This window comes from Pelodiscus sinensis, chromosome 21 (assembly GCF_052426305.1).
Source record: "Pelodiscus sinensis isolate ZL-2025 chromosome 21, ASM5242630v1, whole genome shotgun sequence".
In the NCBI taxonomy this organism is placed as follows: Eukaryota; Metazoa; Chordata; order Testudines; family Trionychidae; genus Pelodiscus; species Pelodiscus sinensis.
Genome location: NC_143072.1, coordinates 24810288 through 24832293, shown reverse-complemented (window position 1 = coordinate 24832293; position 22006 = coordinate 24810288). Strand labels below are relative to the sequence as shown.

At 49.3% G+C, this 22006-nt stretch overlaps 1 protein-coding gene across 1 annotated transcript in view; it reads left to right on the top strand.

Moving 5' to 3' along the window:
• ITGAE (integrin subunit alpha E) overlaps positions 1-22006 on the top strand; it is a 66045-nt gene that overhangs the window by 24859 nt on the left and 19180 nt on the right. Inside the window, exons 10-23 of the mRNA XM_075904627.2 lie at positions 699-849; positions 1625-1711; positions 1937-2058; positions 3546-3697; positions 6165-6318; positions 9596-9746; positions 10211-10278; positions 11444-11576; positions 13356-13486; positions 14220-14354; positions 16669-16887; positions 17763-17893; positions 19272-19405; positions 21375-21526. Of these exons, the coding sequence (XP_075760742.2) occupies positions 699-849; positions 1625-1711; positions 1937-2058; positions 3546-3697; positions 6165-6318; positions 9596-9746; positions 10211-10278; positions 11444-11576; positions 13356-13486; positions 14220-14354; positions 16669-16887; positions 17763-17893; positions 19272-19405; positions 21375-21526 (1920 nt within the window). The remainder of the gene's footprint in view (positions 1-698; positions 850-1624; positions 1712-1936; positions 2059-3545; positions 3698-6164; positions 6319-9595; positions 9747-10210; positions 10279-11443; positions 11577-13355; positions 13487-14219; positions 14355-16668; positions 16888-17762; positions 17894-19271; positions 19406-21374; positions 21527-22006) is intronic.

Here is a 22006-nt window from a genome sequence, read left to right as displayed (position 1 = left end):
ATAGGCTGGCCAGGTGTCCGGTTTTGAACCGGATAGTCCCGTATTTGAGCTTTCTGTTCGGGAAACAAATGGAGAAAATATGAATGAGAAAATAGAACGGGCCAGTATTTTCTAAAGCAGATGTGATGTGGATTGGATGTCATGTCAAATGTGTCCGATATTTTTGTTGAAACCATCTGGCAGCCCTACCAGCAAACCCCATGGTATTTCTCACAACCTCCCCTCCGCTCGCCCTCCCAGGGTGTGAGTAAATCCTGGCGCTCCTCCGGGGATGCTTATTAATTAATTAGCTAATTTACTGGCATGGTCCCATCTGCTGCTCAGTCCCGGTTGTACTCTGACCAGCACTTCCACAGTGGAGCAGAGTAAACCTGCTGAGCCGAGGAACTCGGGCGAATTGCTGTCTCGGAGAGAAGGGCTGGCGCTGGTTTAGGGCCCCTGGGCTTCCCCTGGCCCCCCTGGTAGAGGAGGGGTCAGATTAGCGATTTCCTTGCAGCTGAATCAATCAGAATGAATGAGGATTCCCTCCGGAATCCAGGCTCCTGACTGCAGGCGACGGTTCCCTCCGCTGTTGCTCGGAGAGTTGTGGATCTCTTGGGCGTTTGCTTGTTTTGTGGTAGAAATGTAGCCTTGATAGTCTTGTGTCTCTCTGCAAAGACTTCCCAGGACTAGCCTAGGGCTCGCCTTTCCCTCCGTAGGTCGGAGACGCCTTCAGCAAGCAAAAGGCTCTGAACGAGCTGCAGCTCATTGCTTCGGACCCTGATGACCGTTACTTGTTCAAGCTGCCTGACTACGAGGCCTTGGTCGGCTTCCTGTTGGTGCTGGAGAGGAGTATTTTGGGGACTTCAGGTAACAGGCCGCCGGCATGATGAGGGCCGCGGATTTGTAAATAAAGCGCCAAACCTCAGGCTGTTCAAGGCATCGTTCGTTTTCTGCCAAAGCATCACAGAAACGAAACTAAAAGCAAATCAGCTGACATCCCGGGGTAACAGAATGCCAGAGACTTCCCTGGCTTGAGGCAGCCTGGAGGGGAGAAGACAGACCCTGCCCTATTTGATCCAGCCTCCCCTTCCTTTTATACTCTGCCTCCTCTGACCTGCAACTGCAGCTCCTGGGGCCGAGGCCTGCAACTAGAGCTCCCTGTTTGAAGGGACTGGAGGGAGGTAGCAGCGCCCAAGACCCGGTGCTCTGTGCCGGGCAGATGGCTTCCATTGAGTGCCGTACTCAGAGGTCTTGTCGTGTGCACCTTGTAGAGCTGCAGAGCTCAGGCCCAATGACGGCAATTCAGGGCCCCAGGGCAGAAATCAGCGAGCCCCCTACCAATGTTCCCTCTAATTTTTTCCATCCATGTGCAGAATAAATTTTGTTATGTGCACCAAGGCATGTGCTGGTGTGCACGACCAATAGAAACATGCTGCCAGGTATGGGTGCTGTGGGCACTCTGCTCATCAGCTGGGAGGTGTTTGAATGTCTCCGGAGTGGCCGCTGAAGCGCTCAGCTTACAAGGGGACACAGCTCCCCAGGGGGTCCTGGCTTTGGGCCCCACTGCAAAGCCTATTTTCATTTTTTATTTCCTTTCTCCTCCCACCCCTTCGTTTCTTCTGTCTACCTGCCTCTCTCCCAGAGGAAGGGCTCGGCTATGAAAACCAGAACAGCAACAATAACAACATCTACTCTGGCCCGGAGGAGGAGGAGGAGATCGAAGACTCATGTAAGCAATGAAATACCGTGCACAGGGATTGCACCGATAACTAGAATAGCCCAGGATCTCCCTGCGTGGCAGATGATCGCTGCCCTCTGAACGCTGGCCCTGGAACGGCAGGCGTTGCCGCTCCGTGCCCGCCTGGTCTCTATGCCACATTTCTCGAAGGGCTGGAATGACCAGGGTCCTACTCAAAAGCTCTGAGCTCCTGGCCACCTTCTCCTGTCCCCGCAGACTCAGGGACGGAAATCGCCATCGTGCTGGACGGATCCGGGAGCATCGAGCCGGAGGATTTTAAAAGAGCCAAAGCTTTCATCTCCAACATGATGAAAACCTTCTATGAGAAGTGCTTCGAGGTAGCCCCCTGCTTCGGCTATCGGTCTGCCAATACGGCAGCTGCTGTGCTTTATGAGCATTGCCCCTTTGGGCCGCGGGACTAGCCGAAGGCTGTTCTTGTTAGGGTAGGATGTAAGGGATACAGTGTAGGTGCAGGAGGCTTATTCACACGACACGCACACACAGAGGCTTCCCTGAGCACAGTGGGAACCCACAACAATAGGCCATTTCCCGGTGCAGGCGTCCCCAAGTCTGCCTCTCCTGGGAACTGTGTGTCTCTCTGCTTCCTCACAACTCACAACGGCTTCCCCTCGCTTCCTGCCCACGTCCCGCAACTGATATCCTAGCCCCTGTCTTTGCACCCAAGGGAACCCTGCCGATCTGTCTGTTGGCTCTGCCTTGGGCAGTCATCCCCGTTATTTCCCACTGTTTTACTGTTGGGCTGCCTTTTTCTGTGGAGCCTGAAAGAGCGCTTGGCATAGCTACTGTTTCTAGCACAATCTATACAGGTCTTTGGATGCCAGAGTCCCCCGCAGGCCGCCATTAGCACCTTTCCACATAACATCCTTTATATTCATCATTGTTGTGCCGGTAGCTCCTGCAGGCAAGGGTCCCTGGTGCAAGGCGCTGTACAAAAATATAGCCAAGAGACAGTCCCTGCCTTGAAGTGCTTACCTTGTGCGGTGATCACGCCAGGGCAGGCCGGGTCAGCCCTGGAATGGGAGAGCTGCAAAGGAAAGCCATGGTGCAGCGCGGAGTGGCGCTGGTGAATTCATTACAATCCCACATAATTCTTTCTGCAGATGGGTGGCAAAAAAAAACCCCAAAAGGAACTCACCCTCACCCCCACCCCTCCCGCCTCCGGTTCTTGTCTAAATCTCCCCTTTCTCTGAACATTAAATTCAGAACTCGCTGTGGTGGCTTTCATTTTTCTGAACTAACGTAACTTTTCTTTTAAAACGTGGTGTTCATCTCTTGAGAATAGAGATGCGATTTCTGCCGGAAAAGTGTTTGCTTTCTGGCCTTCCCTAAACAATTCACACCATACTACAAGGCCAGAAAAGCGACTACTGTGGTCAGCCAATCTGACCTCCAGCAGAACACAAGCCAGAGGGAGTGTCTGAATGAATTCCTGTTTGAACTAGAAACAGGACTACGTAGCACTTTAAAGACTAACAAGATGGTTTATTAGTGCTACATAGTCCTGTTTTCTGTTTCAGCTGCACCAGACTAACACGGCTACATTTCTATCGCTGTTTGAACTAGAGCAGCCCTTTTAGAAAAACGTCCAAGCTCGATTTACAAATGGTCGGTGATGGAGAATTCACCATAACTCTTGGCAATTTGTTTCCCTGTTAAAAATTGTGCTTTATCTCCGGTCTGAATTTGCCCTTTTCCCCATGAATGCTGTTCCCTTCACTGGGATTGGCTTGACTGGTTGTTTCTGAGAGCCCCATTGTCTGGATCAGCTACCAATACTGGCCTCTTCCCTGATACTTCTTTCTAGTGTGATTTTGCCCTGGTGCAGTATGGAGAGGAGATCAGAACAGAGTTTGACCTGAAGGACAGCTGGAACGCTAACGCCACTTTCCAGAAGGTTCAGAACATCACCCAGTTGGGCAACGTGACCAAAACAGCATCTGCCATCCAACATGTGCTGTAAGTAACACCAGGAGAAATGCAGAGACTGTATTTCTCAGCCAATTCCTAAACAGCAGCGTGAACATGTGGCGCCTAGAACGGGTCACGTCCCTGTAACCGGCCAGATGGGTCACTTCTGGGAGGCAGGTACGTTTTCTCCCGGACTCTGAGCATATGCAGGCCCGACGATGGGGTTGGGGGACGATGGGGGAATTGCCGGCACCCCAGGCCTTTTAAATTGCCACCAAGTGGCTCTGAGGGCTGAGGGCAGGGCTGCCCCAGCTCCACCCCGTCTGCCTGAGACTCCGCCCTTTCTGGGGGCATAGAGCTGCCCCCCCATATTTCCAAGGGCCCACGCAGGCTGTCAGCTCCCCCGAGCATATTCTACAAGTCCTGAGACTTCCTGACTCTCCCAGTGAGCCTGCTTATCGAAAGGCTACAATACCCGGGGGAGTGGGAAAGCAGAGAAGTCAGGCCAGCAGACTGGGAGGTTTGACCTCCTTTGACCTGTGCACTGGCTTGCTTTTCCTGGTTTAGGGAATGTCAGCTGGCCGGCTGACAGCCGGTTGGCAACGTGAAAGCCCAAACCCCCTGGCCTTTCGGACACCCGGCAGGCAAGGAAAAGAAAAGCTGGCAAGCATCTGGAGATGCACAAAACAAACCTGTAGAATGGAACCAAGACTGGAGCTAATCAAGCTGGTCCCTGTTCTTCTCAATGGGACCAGCTTGATACCGGGTTCTTCTCAATGGGAATGGTACCGGGGCTTTTAACCTCTCAGCCAGCGATGAATGGCCTCTTTCATCTCAATGGGCCGCAAGATTGTCTCCCGGGAGAGAGTAGTTTTGCTCACTGCGCTGGCATACCTAGAATGTGCGGGGGGATCCGACTGAACCGTAGCAGCGCTGTGATTGGATGCCGAGGGAGTGCCTGGCTCTCACAGCCAATGGGGTGTGGAATCATCACGTATCTCCCGTCGTGTGCCCTGGCTTTAGGGGGTGTCACTGTAGTAAAACTGGTGGGGAAAAATGGATGGAAACCAACGGGATCTGGCAACCCTGTCTCTGGCGGGGCCTAGAAAGGCTGCATGTGGCCTGCAGGTGTCCATCGCTGCTCTAAGCTGAATGGCCAACTCCAGCCCAGGTCAGCTGTGGCTGTGAAATCCTTGACCCCATGGGGGCGGCTAGGAGGCCTTTGTGGAGTGAGATATCGGTCTCTGTCCAGTCCCTGCTGGGATACAGGCCCCCATCCCTGTATCCCAGCAGGGACCCCATCCCACGCACCACTGGGATAAGACGATTCCCTTCTCGGAGCCTCAGCACAGAGGCCAAGACCTGAGTGGACCTGGGGCATGTTCTCTAGTCATCATGTTGGTCTCTGCACATGATGGATGCAGTTTCCAGTCATACCTTTACAGTAGTGGGTAGAGGACATAAGAACGGCCATACTGGGTAGGGCCAAAGATCCATCTGGGCCAGTGTCCAGTCTGCCCACAGTGGCCAATGCCAGGTGCCCCAGAGGTGTTGTACTTAAAAGAAGCACTCGGGATCTTTTTCAGGGGGATAAGGCAACATGCCACATTTATTGATCACACACAGAATAATCAACACTTATCATATGCATATGATATATGCAAGACACCTCACTTTTATAGCATCCCTCTCATATGCAAATATATCCCAGATCCAAATCTGGGTCTGTGTCCATTGGTCCCTTTGTGCTGCAGAGAGGGTGTTTTCCAAAGAAGGTGCCTGCTTCTAATCCCCAAAGCCGTCAATATGTCTGCTCTTCTTTCTTGAGCCCACTTGACACCTTGGGTCTGCTTCCACCCCCTCTTCAACTGTTGAGGCTGTCTGGAGGTGCTTGGCTCCCAAGTCTTACTCATTCACACCTCATTCATTCAACAGGGCAATTGATTACAGAGTGGGGGGCAGATCTTATTCTACTCCTAGCAAAAGACATTTTACCACAAAGTTACAAGGTTATATGGAGACGCACACCGTCAAGTCATATGAAGTAATATATATAATACATAGATTTATCTACAGAGGGATTGAACAGAATAGGGAATCATCACGTGATCCCTCCCCTGTCGCCCATTCCCAGCCTCTGGCAAACATTCCTGCCCATCCTGGCTAGTAAGTATTGATGGATGTAACTTCCATGAATTTATCTAGTTCTTTTTGGAACCCTGTTAAAATCCAGACCTTCACAACATCCTCTGGCAAGGAGTTCCACAGGTTGACTGTGTGCTGCATGAAGAATGAGAGGAGGGATCTGAGAGGCTGAACCAAATTCACTATGGAGAGGGGGGTTAAAAATCTGGTCATTAAGTTGTGTGAAGGTGAACGGAAAAGTCTTCAGGAATTAAGTCCTTTCTCTGGGCCTCAGCACAACTATTACCTAGACATTCACAGGAACTCAGCTGTTCTGTCAGTCCATCTCCCTGCCCCCAGAGACTCATTCTGTGTATGACAATTTTCACAGGGATTCTATCTTCAATGAGAGCCAGGGGTCCCAGAAAAACGCTGCCAAGATCATAGTTGTGCTGACAGATGGGGAAATATTCCTGGATCCAATGAACTTAACAACTGTGATCAATTCATCCAAAATGGCAGGAATTGACCGCTATGCCATCGGGGTAAGTTGGGAATAGCCAGAGGCTCTTCTTCTAATCTGTCCCCCTACGTGTAGCTGGTATCCCTCATTAAAAAGCAGGGCGAGAAAGGAAGCGCGCACATGGAAACCCCGTAAATGATGGAAATGAATAAATTAAAAACAAAACCACCTCTCTGAGAGCATGTCTGCACTAGGAAATTATTCTGAAATAGTTATTTTGGGAGTTATTTCAAAATAGCGTGTCTATACCACAGAGAAGCCTCGATATTAGTCCGAGGCAGCTCCCTGAATGTGGACGCTCTACCTCAACATAGAGCCCCAAGAAGCACTGGGGAATAATTACTTTGAATGTCGCTGGGGAGTAGTTATTTTGAAATAGCAATAGTGGAGTGTCCACATTCCCACTATTTGGAAATAACTCTTTCAAAATACAGTAAGTGTTATTCCTCCTAGAAAGCAGGAGCTTTCATTTCGAAATAACCAGCCCCTTATTTTGAAATAATGGGCTTGGTTTGGACACTCTGCTAGTCTTTTCAAAATAAGGGGAGTTATTTCAAAATACTTCCCTAGTGCAGACCAGGGCTGAGTTAATAATAGGAGCAACAGGTAAATAAAATCCAACCCAACTCGGTGGAGTACTGCAGTGTCAAGTCTCTTGTGGACTTCCTCTGACATCATTTACACCACCTTTTCCTCAGCTGCCTTTACTTGTTCCTCTCTCTTTCCTCTGAAATTTCCTCAAAGTTCCTCTGAAACTTGTTACAGCTAAGTTTCTCTACCTCACCTTTAAGCCCTCACAACATCCATTTTCACTTGGACCCTGTTCACTCCTACACCTTGAGGGCATGTCAACACTTCTGGAGGTCGATCTTCTAGGCTGCGTCTAGATTGGCATGATTTTCCGGAAATGCTTTTCATGGAAAAGTTTTCCATTAAAAGCATTTTCAGAACAGAGCGTCTAGATTGGCACGGACGCTTTTCCGCAAAAGCACTTTTTGCGGAAAAGTGTCCGTGCCAATCTAGACGCGCTTTTCCGCAAAAAAGCTCCGATCGCCATTTTCATGATCGGGGCGTTTTTGCGGAAAACAAATCTGAGCTGTCTACACTGGCCCTTTTGCGCAAAAGGGACTTTTGCCCGAACGGGAGCAGAATAGTATTTCCGCAAGAAGCACTGATTTCTTACAGTAGGAAGTCAGTGCTTTTGCGGAAATTCAAGCGGCCAGTGTAGACAGCTGGCAAGTTTTTCTGGAAAAGCGGCTGATTTTCCGGAAAAACTGGCCAGTCTAGACACAGCCCTAGTGTTTGATATAGCGGGTCTAATGTAGACTCATAAATCAAATGCTGAGGGCCGCCCCCGCTGGCATCCGGTACTCCTTATTCTGCAAGGAGTAAGGGAAGCGGATGGGTGTGTGCGCTCCCGTCAGCCTCCTGCTGTGTGGATGCTGCCATGGCTCGACTTAAAGTCAGGCGCATCCAGCCACGCAAAATGCATCCCTTAAATTGACCTGCCTGTTCTAGTACAGACCCAGGCCTGTTGTGCTCTGCTGTGTGCTCTGACCAGTCATCTTTGCTGTTCCTACTTCACGTCCAACTTCTCTCATACTTAACCATTTTGGAACAAAGCAGCTTCCTTGCCTGGTGTCTGGCGACTGTCTCCACATTTAAATCTCTCCTTGAGGCTCCCTGCATTGTGTTCATATTGCAAAATGCAATGTACACGATAAAGCCAGTGGGTGTTCAATATGGGTGTGTCTAAACTACATGGCTCCATCGGTGGAGCCATGTAGATTAGGCTGATCAGCAAAGGGAAATGAAGCTGCGATTTAAATAATTACGGCTTCATTTAAATTTAAATGGCTGCCACGCTGAGCCGAGAAACAGCTGATCTGGATGCTCCCGCGCTGACCTGAAAGCCCATTATCGACCTCCCTGTTATGCCTCGTAGGATGAGGTTTACCAGGGAGGTCAATAAAGGGTTTTCGTGTCAGCAGGGGAGCGTCCAGACTGCCCCGATCTGTCGACAAACAGCTGATCGGCAGAGCAGGGCAGCCATTTAAATTTAAATGAAGCCGCAATTATTTAAATTGCGGCTTCATTTCCCTTTGCCGAACAAACAAATCTACATGGCTCCGTCGACGGAGCCATGTAGTTTAGACGTACCCTATGTGTTTTAAAAAAGCACTAAGGTACGACAAGTCCAAACTCTGTCTTCACTCATGGCACTGAAAGAGGGGAATGGCACATGCATAAGTCACAATGAATAAATAAAAGTGTTTAAAATCTTGCCTGAAAATCCATAGTTTTCAAAACTGACTGGTGGGACGTGGGCAAGAATTTAGCTACACATCTCCCAGGGAAACAAAAGAATGGAAATATTAATTCTTCGTTAGTTCACTTCAATCAACTTTATCAGTCAGCACCGCTCCTTGGTTCTTAGAGAGTGGGGATAGCTTGGAGACATTTTGTATCTTCTTCTACCAAAAAACAAAAAATATCAGCCTAAAAGTGATTCTAAACATGGCAGAATATTTCGCTTTCAGTGCCACACTTAATACAAAGAGTTTTGGAAATAAACTATTTTTAAAATTGTGAATTGACTTCATTTGCATCTTCAAAGAAAGAAAATGTAACTGGTGGAGCTCAACTTTGTTCAATATTATTATCATCCACAACAGCTCCTTAGGGATTTGGGCCACTGGTTTTAGATATCTGAAACACGAGCACCTTGGTTCTAGTTGGTAATTACCTCGGGAGAAAGACAGGTTCAAAAGGCATTCTATAAAGGTGAAAGAAGTTTTATTTTGCGCATGAGCTGCAGGAACAGAAACTCCGAGGACTGTGTGATGGGGAGGAAATAGAAGGTTTATTATGGAGCGTGTACAAGACAGAGACACCAGGAATCAGGACACATTGATTACTAAGACTAAACTAACGAGCTGCTTGATTTCTAAACAAATTCAGAAGAGTAATTCTTTAGCAGAGAGTTATACGGAGAAACTTCAGCTTTGATATTTGCCCCTCCTCAGCAGCTTAGACTCTCCTTTTCCTATTCCGCTACCACAAATACGACATGAGCCTGTAATGTGGATCTGTTCCCTAAAGGCCCGATACCGGGAGCCCTGAGAACATGCAACTTACTGACATCAACTGCAATTGCAGCTGCCGTCGGGATGCACTCAGCATGGAGCCCCTTGCAGATTCCTGGGGAGTTATGACCCCCGAACGGATGTAGCTAGGAAAAGCCACCGTTTTTCCATCCAGGTGCTGCTCTTCTTCATTGCTCTTGGTCTCTGCCACAGGTGGGAGACGCCTTCAACAAGCCCAAAGCCCTAAGTGAGTTGCAGCTGATCGCCTCTGATCCAGATGAAAGTCATTTATTCCGGGTGACCAATTATTCGGCGTTAGATGGGCTCCTTTCAACCCTGCAGCAGAAGATCATTGCGACAGAAGGTGAAGGGGGAACCGCTACCTTCTTGCCCTGTCTGAGCAACCACAAGAAGACGCATGGGTGGTGGGTAACATAGGCAAGGGAAGGCATTGCCTTCCCAAAACTGACTACGCTTTTCACCGGCCACCTGGGAGGGCTGCTGGTGCAGTGTGGCAACCTAGTTCATCAGCCGCCTGGGAGGACTGGGGCTGCTGTGTGGTTGCCCTAGGCACTCTGAACCCCTAGGAAAGGTGGGCCATGCCACCCACTGGGTCTGGGGGCAGTAACCTTGGCTGGGGGCTTGGCTTGACTCCATGGGGATGAGATTGTGGAAAGGGCGGGGCCTTGGTCAGAAAGGGCGGGGCCTTGGTCAAAAGGGGGTGGGACTTTGGTCAGAAGGGGCGGGGCTTTGTGCTTGCCTTCCTCAGCAGGCTTTCACCCACCACCCATGAGAAAATGACTCACCCAGTCCTCTTCTGCTTTTCAGGGACGGCGGGAGATATTACAGAATATGAGCTGGCACAAACTGGTTTCAGCGCACAGATCTTGGACAAGGCAAGTGGGTGGTGCACTTTCACTGTGGCAGATGTGTGCAAGGCACTGTTGTTCTGTGGTTTGGGAGGCTGCAAAGAATTGATTCTATTTCCTACATAATGACCCATGCTCCAGCGTGAGAGCCAGACCAGTCAAATCCCCTTCGACTGGTATCTCTAGATTGCATATAGATTCCACTTGCATCTGCTCGCTGGCTGGTAGATCTGATTTCAGTGGCTAATGCACATATGGACTCTTCCTTGAGAGTAACTGGTGTATCTTTACCAAAATTGGCTTTGTTTCATGCTGATTCCAGGGAGTCAGGGGACCTGGATTCTGTTTCCCACGCTGCTGGTTTTTATCTGACCATAGGGTAGTGGGATGGGGTCAAGCCAGAGGGGTACAGGAGAGTGATGGAGCTTTCCAGAGTCAAGTGAGTCAGACTATTCAGAACACCTGGGGCCAATTAAGAACCAGTTGAGGCTGGTTAAAGAGTTCCTCTTCAGTGTGTGAGGAAGGAGCTGAGGAGAGAAAGTGGTGGAGAGTCTGGGAGAAGAAAGTGCACGTAGGTCCCAGGAGGAAGACTCCCCAGTAAGGAAGGTGCTGGAGAAGGCTGTGGGGAAGGGGCTCAGGGATTTGTAGCATTCACACAGCTGTTACCGGAAACATTAGAGACAGCTGCTATTATAGGGTCCCTGGGCTGGAATCCGGAGTAGAGGGCAGGCCTGGGTCTCCCTCCTTCCTCTCCCCCCAACTCCCGATCCCCATTTCAGTACTAGAAATAGAGTGGGTTCGTCCTACCTTTTACCATTCTGTGTGCGTGTGCGCGTGCGTGCAAAGATTATGAAGTTTGGTTTCCCCTCTTTTCCCCATGCTGGCCAATGACGAGAGTAGCTCAACCAATAGCAGGCCAGTGTCTAAATTAAGGGCTGCTGCGAGCCTCTGAGACAAGCATGGGACCCACTCAGGTTAAGGAGGAGCTTTGGCACACCTCAGTGTGCTTCAGATTCCCCCTCTGGGGAATGGGAATAGAAGTGCCAGTCGAGCGTCTGGGGGAGACGAGAGGCTGAACACGTTGATATTTGCTAAAGCTTTTTCAGATCCTTAGGCACAAAGTGCAGGAGAAGGGCAAATGGGGATTCACATCCATCCCTCTCTTCTGTCTTCCTCTCTGTGAACTCGGCAGCAGCACATACTGGTTGGCGCGGTGGGAGCCTTTGACTGGTCGGGTGGCGTTCTGCTGTATGATTTGGTAACCAAGACGGCCGCTTTCCTGAACGAATCTAAAGAAGCAAAGGGAGCCAGATACAGCTACCTAGGTAAAAAGCACCCCCTGCCAGCCCAGGAGCAAGCAGATGGCTCCAGTCCTGCTCCCAGTACAGCTAATGGGAGAAAGATCAGGCCAAATATCTCGATATGTGGGTGGTGCATAGTGGGTGATGTGCCAGCGTTGAAAACGGTTAACCCAACGAACAGCAAACCTCACAGGAACTGGCTGCACCTCTGTTTCCTGTAGCCGGGAAAAGGGGCTGAGACAGAAATACTTTCCCTGCCACCCAGCAGCACAGTGGTCACGCTCACTGACAGCATATACACCCTGGCATCCGCTGCGCCCTGCTAATACGCACTGCTTCCTGTACCACAACTCTCAGAGAGAATGGAATCTTTCGGCGCCTGAAATGGGGAAATATTCCATGTGCTGCGGAGACGGGAGAGCAAACAGCTCCTGAATCCTTACCAATCTTGGCCTGGTGTGCTGGAAGACTGTTCAAAATGTGTTCCAAGTTTTTGTCTTATTAACACAAGCTCTTTATAGCATTGGGAGTCCTGTTATCTCCTGATACAGGTTGCACCTCTCTAGTCCGGCGCCCTCGGGACCTGACCGGTGCCGAACCAGAGAATTTGCCAAACCACAGGAGGTCAATATTGTCTAGCAGCATCACCAATGCTTCCACTGCTTCCTAGGCTCTGAGAAGACAGTTAGGGGTAAATTAGAACTAAACAACAGTGCAGAACACTGAGAGCCAGCACTGGTGGCTGTAAACAAACTTAATGGGACCATGGGAAACTTGGCCACACTCATGATAAGTGGACATGTGTCTAACTAAAATCATGCCAGACCACGGATGTTGCCAGACTAGAGAGGTTCAACCTGTATTAGACTTAGCTCCAGAAATCTCTCCATTTTAGTTACAGGTGCTCTGGCCTGTGTGTGTCTTAAATACCCCACCACAATGCTTGTCCTTTCTTCTCCCCGGGAGCTTTCTTTTTCTGAATCCCTCTCATGGTATAAAGTCTCCTTTATTATGGATTTTTAACCTGTCGGCCTCCACAGGCAATTAAAGTGAGGCCCAACAGGTGTACATTGCAGGGAGCAATCCAGGCTCCGTGATTAAACGCTGGGAATGTGTTCAAAACGTTATCGAGCGTGGCTACTGCGGAGCCATTTACATCAGCGAGGGGCAAGCCAAACTAGTGAGTGGGCTGCGTGAGTGGCCCTCCTTCATCTCGGGGGGCTGCAAGGTGATCTCCCAGGTTAGAGTTATGTTGTTCTCTGCACTTGTGTCCCTAGAATTTGCGGGGTGAACTGATTTGAATCGTAGCAGCGCATTGATTGGAAGCAAAGGGAGCGCACAGCTCTCACAATCAGTGTTGTGTGCAATCAGCGTGCTGCTCGCGCCACGTGTCCTTGCTTCACGTGCGTGTCACTTACTAACACAGGCGGGGAAAAAACTACGCAGACGGAAACCAGCCGAATCGGGGAACCATGTGGGTGGGCAACAGTAAACACAACGTCTCGTGAGCCTAACAGAACCCCAATGGGCCCACCATTGAGTCACTTTCAGGCAAGTCACCATCTCCTGGTATTTCCTAATCCGTCTTTTGAGTGAGATGGGACCACACCAAAACCGTGGCCCACGACAGCCTCCGACACAGGAGTTTTGGTTCCTGCTCCAGGGCTCGATTTCAATGTCCTGGCCCGTCTCTAGCGCTGTGACGCTCCACGTGAGAATCTCAGCTCCAGCGTGGGTGTCCCTGGCTTTTGAGCTGAGCGATAAAGTGCTGCACTGATCACGCGTCGTTTCTGCTAAATGCAGGGTACAGCGTGGCTGCAGCGACCACACAAGAGGGTGCTTTGTACATTGCCGGAGCTCCCCAGCACAGCATGACGGGGAAAGTGCTGGTGTTTCAGAAAGATCGTGTAAAGCAAATCCTGCAAGGAGATCAGGTACGTGGGCTTTGTTCAGTCTCTGGTGGCCATAAAGTGGGCTGACAGCATTATGTCCGGAGGAAAAAAATACACTCCACGTGACTTTGTGGCAATGCTGCCATTACAGAGCATTTTCCTGCATACACTTCCCCTAACTGGAACTTCCCCTGCATTTTTCTCCAGGCAGATCCTGGTGTAAAGTATCAGAGCCTACTTGACCTATGAAAATTTACACTAGCTGAGGGTTTGCCCCCCCATCTTGACTCCTCACAGACTTCAGAGTGGGCAAGTGCAGAACATAGGAAGCGAGCTGCATAACTTTGTTCATCCATAAAGTTTTGGCGGCGGTAGAAAAATTCAGGCAACTGGTGTGGTGGATAGCTGGGGAGAGGATGCTACCCCCAGTTTGGTGAAGAGGGAGGTTTGAAAGAGGTTCAGATAAATGGGATTGGACTATCACTGCATCCCCCACCACACAAAATCCAGGCACTCTGACCGGCAAAGGTATCCTCCATTGCCCATTGTAAAACTGTTGCATCGTGATACTAGTGTTGTGACTGGTTACTGGAGCCCTCCCCAGAGATGGCTGCATTATAAAGATAGGAGTCATGAAATGATCCACATAAAGACAGTGGGATAGATACATAATGACTATGCAGACGGTTGCAAAGGGCACCATGGGATACCTTAACAGATTTATTTCTTTACTGGGAATTCCAGTGTAAAACCCAACTCTCTTTCTGGAGCACAGGTTGGGTCTTACTTTGGCTCTGAACTCTGCACTCTGGACGTGAACCGAGATGGGCTGACAGACCACCTTCTCGTGGGAGCCCCGTTTTATCACATCCATGGGGAAGAGGGAAGAGTTTATGTGTATCGGCTTGAGGTAAAGACACTGGCTTCCGCAATTCTGACTCGGGGGCAGAGGAGGAGCTTTCCAATAGTTCTTTGAAATATTTCTGTTCCTGCTTGTTAATGGTGACAAAAAAAACCTTCTCCTTGGTGCCTTTCCTGTATGGCCCCCCCAGTGAAATCCATATGGTGCCCATGCATAACTCGTGAATGGTGTCTTGTATGAGACGACCACAGAATGATCCGCCCTATCTTATAGGGGTTATAAGGCAGGCTGTACCTACAGAGCTCTTAAAGAGAAACTAAACTGAAACCGAACTCCATGAGTGAATGCAAAAGTCTTGGATCCAGAAAAGAAACATTGTTGTCTCTGGCAAATTAGTAATAGAACACAAGGGACTTGTTAGCCCAGGCTAATACGTTTTAAAACAAAACATTTGACAATTGCTTCCTTTGTTTTCTCATTGAGCCTTGGTGCTCTGTGTACACAGGTTGAACCTCTGTGGCCCGGGATGCTCTGGTCTGGAACACCCATGGCCCGACAGGACCACCAGAGAGCCCCAGCCACAGAGGTTGTCAGTGGCTGGGCGTTCAGACGGCAGGCAGCCAGGAGGGCCAGTGGCCTGGGGCCAGGGAAGCCCCTGCAGCTGGAAGTGTGAATCCACCACCGGCTGTGGGTAGGGAGCCCTGTGGCCAGAGGCATGGAGCCCCCACGGGCAGGGGGAAGGGAGTCCCACTGGCTGGAGCAGGGTGGCAACTGGGAGTGGAGCCCTGCCACCGGCCAGGGACAGCGCACTGGCTGGGCCAGTGGCCGGTAGGGGAGCCCCAACTTCGCCCAATGCCTGACCTCCCTTGGTCCAGCAAACTCCCTCCTTCAGGACCACTCGGGTCCCAAAGGCACTGGACCGAGGAGGTGACATTGCTGACACCACTGTAGCCTTGTCTAGACTCAGAGGCCGACCTATTGCCCAGGACAGCTTTAGCTCAGGGGCGAGGGACCGTTTTTGGGTTGGGGGCCGCTGACCCACTGAAAAATCAATTGGGGGCCACACACAAGTGAGAAGCAAAAAAACCCAAAACACCCCCAATCGTTCACTGATGTGGCCCCGACTAACGGGAAAGACATGAGAGCCGAGGGAGGCCCAGGCTGGTAGATTTCGTGCGCGGCGGTTGGAGTGCCAGCGAAAGCTCCCCAGTGCAGGGGGGAGCCTGAACATCAGGGGCCAGATCCAGGCAATTTGGGGGCCACATCTGGTCCCCGAGCCTGAGGTTCCCCTCCCCGCGCTTTAGCGGAACCAAACTGACCACGGTTTAACTGCAAATATCGACCTGGACAAGCCCCGCTCAGCACCATTTCAGAAGCAGTGAATAAAGCTTGTCCAGAGGGGCTGAACGCAGCTGGGGGCTTCACTGCACATTCAAGGCATCTGTCAAAAGCCAAGTCACACACCTCCCCCCGGCCCCACGTTGTGGCTTAGCACTAGGGCAGGGCGACTCAACACATGGCCCATTTGTTTGCGGCCAGCGGGGTGGTTTGGGTTTGGGCAGGGCTCAACACACGGCCTGCGGTTGGGATCCTGTGAACACGGCCTCCACTGGGAACACGCTTCACAGTGGCGAGGTGTCTCCCAGGCCGGGGGAGCGCTGGAAGACGCAAGCGAACGAGCTGGCTGGAACAGACGGGAACAGGGTGTTGGCGTTTCTAGCCCCTTGGGGGAAGTGCCGGGGCATTGTGGGAAGTGCTGGCTGCTTAGCTTTGTGGGCAGAGCCGGAGAGGTGCTGACTGGCTCAACTGGCCACGTTTGGGTCTGGCGCCGCGGCTTAAGGCTTAATCTTTGTATTCATGCCCATCAGTGTGAAAGAAGCGATTTGCATATATTTGCATATGTATTTACATGTCTATGCAGCCACATGGCCCTCGGCGTGTGCTGGGAGTATCATTGTGGCCCCCGGGGATTCCAAAGTGGAGCAGCCCTGCTCTAGGGAGCGGTCCAGGGAATGTGACATTCTCAGCTGCGGCAGAGCAGACTGGGGGCCGGGGGATTTGGAAGGCACTCGGGTACCACGCAGAGGGGCGGCTGGACAAAATCTCCAGGTGGAGATGCAGGGTTCGGAGTTGGCGAGCAGGACACTGGCAGCTGATTTTCAATGGTTCGGCCATTTTTATGTGTAAGAGTACACCTGCGTCCATTGACTCCAGTAGCAGACCGGGGGCGTGGGGGTTTCCGAGGGAGATGAGCTGGGACTTTGCATTCTTGTTGCTTTGTTCTTCACCTTCAGTCCTTGCTGCTCTAGGGAATCCCCCTGTTTTCCAGAGCCACAGGAATAACCTCTCGGCTGTTTTTCAGAACAGCGCCTTCTCCATGACAGGACACTTACGTGACCAGAAGCTGCCTTCTCTGGCAAGGTTCGGATTTGCTCTGGCCAGCATCGGAGACATCAATGGGGATGGGTATGAAGATGTTGCCATTGGAGCCCCCCTTGAGGATCAGCTTTCAGACCCTTCTGCCTTTGGCAGCATATACATCTACAATGGTGATAAGGATGGGATCAGACCCTCTTTTCAGGTAGGGGGGAGTCCCGGGTGACTCGTATGTGCAGTGAGGATTTAATGAGCGAGAGGCAGGGGTGCAAGCTCTTGTGATAGAGGGTTCAGAGTCAGGACTCCTGCATTTTATTTTAATTTCTGACACTGTGAAGCCTTGGGCAAGTCACCCGGCCTCCCCATGTCTCCGTTTATTCATCTCCAAGGCTGATAACTTAATAATTCCTGCCTCCCAGGGGTGTTTTGGTGATCTCATCCATGTTTTTATCCCCCCCCCCTTTCCATTTCTTGCACAAACTGTTCCTTTTATTCTGGAAAATCGCCTTATAACCGATTAAACAGTGACTCGGTCTTGAAAAACGAATTGGCTTGGTTGAGGAAACACTGGGGCTTTTTCTTTTAATCTGAAACCCCGCCCAAATTTACTAACCTTTGAGTCGGGTCTGGTGGCGCTCACGTTCTCAGGTTTGCAAGTTCTCTGCTTATCAAAAATGCTGCAGCTACCAGAGTATGGTCCTCAAAACTCTCATTGTGCGTGGATGAAAAGACTCCACCCATGGTGAGCGCAGATTGGGCTGATGGGGGAGAAGTGTGACGTGGTGCGTCGGGTCACCTGTGTGAAAGAAACTCTGCAGGCTTGACTTAGCAGAGCTGCTTCTTCGACTCAGCTGGCTGGCTATCCCTTCTACCCCTATTAATCTACGATTCTAAAGTGCTCAGTTGGGGATGTGTTTCCATACCTACTGACTACACACTATCTCCATTAGCAATCCTGCCTGTCCGCTGTTGCAGGAAGAGGTTTGTCGCCTTTCCTGGACATGTCAAAAATGCTCAAAGCAGTCCCTTGTTCACCAGAGAAATATCCCATCTTATCTGTTGGTCTTTTCCAACCCACAGAGGATAAGAGCAGCTGAAATTGCTCCAGGCCTCCAATATTTTGGACAGTCCATTGACGGTGGTTTTGACCTCACTGAAGATGGTCTCATAGATATCACCGTGGGATCACTTGGAAAAGTGACTGTGCTCCGGTAAGTAGAGATTGTTCCCAAGTGTTAATTAGTGGTTCCATTATTATTTAAGTATTGCTGGGACATACATTAGTTTTGTTGATTAAAAAAAAAAAGTGTCCTAAATATTCTATGTAATATAAAGGCTTTAGGCTAATGCCTTGACTACACTAAACTCCCCATCAATCCAATTTATGTGACTTCAGCTATGCAAATAGTGTGGCGTCTTCTGTGCAGTAAGGTTAACAGGGGCTGCTTTCCTATCAACTCAGGCTATTCTTTTTGTCCTGATGGAGTACTGGAATTGATAGGAGAGCACTCAGAGATTGATTTATCATGTCTAAGCAGGCACGATAAATTGACCGCCAGTGGATCAATCGCTGCAGCATTGATCTACCACGTACTAGAGACAAGCCATAAGTTAGAATCCTTTTGTCTTTAAACTTCTAAACCAGAAAGTGTTAGGCCATGTCTATACTTACAGCACTGGAGATCCATTTTCTAGCGTTCAATTTAGTGGGTCTAGTAAGAATCAGCTAAATCAAAAACTGAGAGCACACCTGGCTGATGGCAGTAATCCTCGATTTGTGAGGAGTAAGGGAAGCTGACAGGAGCCTTTGTTCCCATCAACCTCCCACTATGGAGACAGTGCCAAGCTCGACTTAAGCTATGTTGACTCCAGCTACTATTTTTTACATACTTCAAGCTGATCTTCTGGGTCTCGTATAGACCTGGCCTAAGTTACTAAACTTGGATCAGCTGTAATGTAGGACTTCATTAGCCCATATCTTTGTACCCACAATCCTTCATGTGCAGTTTAGGTTCATTAGCCATGTAGACAGCTTATTTACAAACTGCATTCAGTACCTAGACATCTACATGACCTTAACGGGGTGGGGGTACATTTCACAACGGGTGAGATTCAATTTGCATGTGCATTTTTACTCCTGGAAAACTGCATGTGAAAATTAGAGAATTTGTGTACCAATATCTATCTGATTTGCCCTAGACACCTGGAAGAGGTACAAGAACCCAGATTTACACCTGCAATTCAATTCCAGGTACAAAAATGGAAACTCAGTTTTGAAACTCTTAGCCCCATAGAGTTTGTGGGTTCAGATAGTCTCTTCCTTTGGATTTTGAGATTTCTCTACATTCTTGACATTCCCAGCCAAAACTGGAAATTTAAGAAATAGACCAGTCTGGTCCAACGTTGTTTGGCTGTTGAGTTTTCAAGACAGCAGAGAATATCAAGTGAAATACTACAGAATCAGTTTACGATCCTTGCTCCTTGTTGATAGGGGGTCTTGGAATGTTCCTCCCGTAAAGCATCAGTCTGGAAATTCTACTTATGTCCATCTTGTCTACTTGCTTATCGGTTCCTCTTCTTCCCCTCCAGCTCCAGACCAGTTGTCACTTTTAAGGTCACTATGAGATTCACCCCAGAAAGAATATCCATCTTCCAGAACAATAGCATCGTTACTGCGGAATTGTGCTTTGATATGATCCCTCCTTTAAAAGCATCCCAGCAAGGTAATAACGTGTGAATAATAATGAGACTGTCAGCTGCAGGCCAGAGTTGTCCTGAGGATTTTGGGGCTCTAACTCTAGAGGCTGTTCTGTACAGAAGGGTTGCGTCTACACTGGCATGATTTTGCGCAAATACTTTTAATGGAAAAGTTTTTCCGTTAAAAGTATTTGCACAAGAGAGCATCTACACTGGCATGTGCTTTTGCGCAAAAGCATCCATGCCAGTGTAGCCGCTCCGATGGCCATTTTAGCCATTGGGCTTTCTTGTGCAAGAAATTAACGTTGCCTGCCTGCACTGGCCTCTTGCGCAAGAATACTTGCGCAAGAGGGCTTAGCCCTGAGCAGGAGCGTCAGAGTATTTGCGCAGGAAGCACTGATTTCGTACATTAGAATGTCAGTGTTCTTGTCCAAATACTCGTGGCTAGTGTAGACAGGTGGCAAGATTTTGCGCAAAAGCAGACATTTTTGCACAAAATCTTGCCAGTGTGGACACAGCCTAGATGTATCATGTTTCAGGGACACATGATCATATATGGTTAATAATAATACTTTCTCTTGTTAAAAATTCAATGTGAGGAGCTAAGTTCACAGCAGGCAGAGCAGATGAAGCTCTACTGAGGCTGTTGAAGTTGCATCTGCTTATTCCAGCAGAGAATGTGATGCTAGGTCTCCGTACTACCAGTTAGCCCAGCCGTTCTTCCTGGTTGCTTATCCTTTACATGCCAGGGTGCAGTTGTGATGGGTTCACCTGGCGGTAGCTTGAAGTCATACATGAAGCAAGAAGTTCTTTGAGTAGTGTCCCTACAGGTTCTCTATTCTAGGCACAGGGGATGCTAGTTAGGGATGTAAGTGAGTAATTGAGTAGTTCACTACCCGATAAGCCTAAGCTTATTGGTTAGTAAAGTCAACTATTTACATTTCCCCTCCCTTGCTGCCTCTGATTCAGAGGCAGCAAGGGAGGAAGAAGCAGGAGCCAGTGCTGGGGGGAGCTAGCTTATAAGCCGATTCCCCCCAGCACCATCTCCGCGGAGCAGTGGGGTGGGGACTGAGGTGCAAAGTCTTATGACGGGCCCAGGGACGGGGCTGCTGGACCTGGCGCGAGCTGGGACTGGGAACTACCTCCACTGTGGCTTTGCAGTTTAAATTTAGTAAGAATTGGGCTGCCTGCTTACCCAGCTCTTACTACATTTAAACTGCAGAGCTGCAGCGGGGGTAGCTCCCAGATCTGGCACGTGCCGGGACTGGGTGCCTTCCCTTATCAACTAATCATGTAGTCGATTAAAAAATTTATCAACTACATGATTAGTGGAATACCCACTTTTTAACATCCCTAGCACCAGTGCACCTAGAGTGGAGCACCTGTAGGGGGACACAGCTTCAAGAACAATAATTTCTGCGTATATTGGGTAATCATTTCTCCCTGTTGCTCAAAACCAGAGATTAGCACTAATTTAGCACATTTGGGAATATGTTTCTTTCATCTTTAGTCCTTCAATTCCTACTTAAATGTATATCTTTGAATCTAAGGCCAAGTCTCTACTAGACCCAGAACGTTGGCTTAAGGTGCACAACTCCAGCTACATAAATAACGTAGCTGGAGTTGACATACTTTAAGCCGAGCTTGGTGCCATCTCCACAGTGGGAGGTCAATGGGAGCAAACGCTCCCCTTGGCTTCTCTTACTCCTCATGAATCAAGGAGTACTGGCACGGACCGGGGAGTGCCATTAGCGTTTGATTTAGTGAGTCCTTACTAGACCCACTAAATCAAATGCCAGAAGGTCAATCTCCTGCGCGGTAAATATAGATATGGCTTACGCTTTAAGATTCCTGTAACAGCTCTGCCTAAACTTAATAGTGCTTTTCCCCCCATATAATTTAGAGCTCTGATTGCACTTTGCTCACAGACGTTAGTTTCCCCAGTCCCATGAAGGGTGTTCTGAATTCACAAAAAATTCCAATCTGTGTTTCCAGAGAATTGGCACTTATCCATTCACTACACGGTGGATTTAGATGTGAAGACGACGAAGAAGAAGAGAGCCCAGTTTGAGGATCAGAAATTCATACTGAGCCGAGAAGAGCCGGTCAATCAACCTATGTGTAATAAGTTGCCACTCCATATACTGGTAGGTGATTTTGGCAGTTAGCTCAGAAGCTGGGAAGGAATCACTTCTACTTCCGTGAATGGTGCATCCTTGGATTGCACATCTCTGGAGCTTTCTCTAAAATAGTGCTCCAGGAAAAAACACAGATGGGAATGGGCTAGTTATGGAATCTACCTCAGGATGATTCAGTCTTGAAGCAGCAGATGGATTGTGAAGGCATGGAGGTTAATTTCAGGTAGACTTGCTTTCATGTCCTAAGCAAAACAGCCCAAGGGGAAAGAACTTCCCAGAACTGTGTGTCACACTTGTATCAGTAAGAGATGTAGGAGATCATGTGGTGTAGACAGTGGATGGTATAGGCAACTTTTTCCAGCTCTGGTTCCATTGTGACCTGGTGTGTGAGTCACATCAACACTTTATGCCTCAGTTTAAGAGAACTAACAACACTTGTGCATCTTTGTAAATCACTTGCAGATCTGTGTGTGAAAAGTGCTGTAGAAA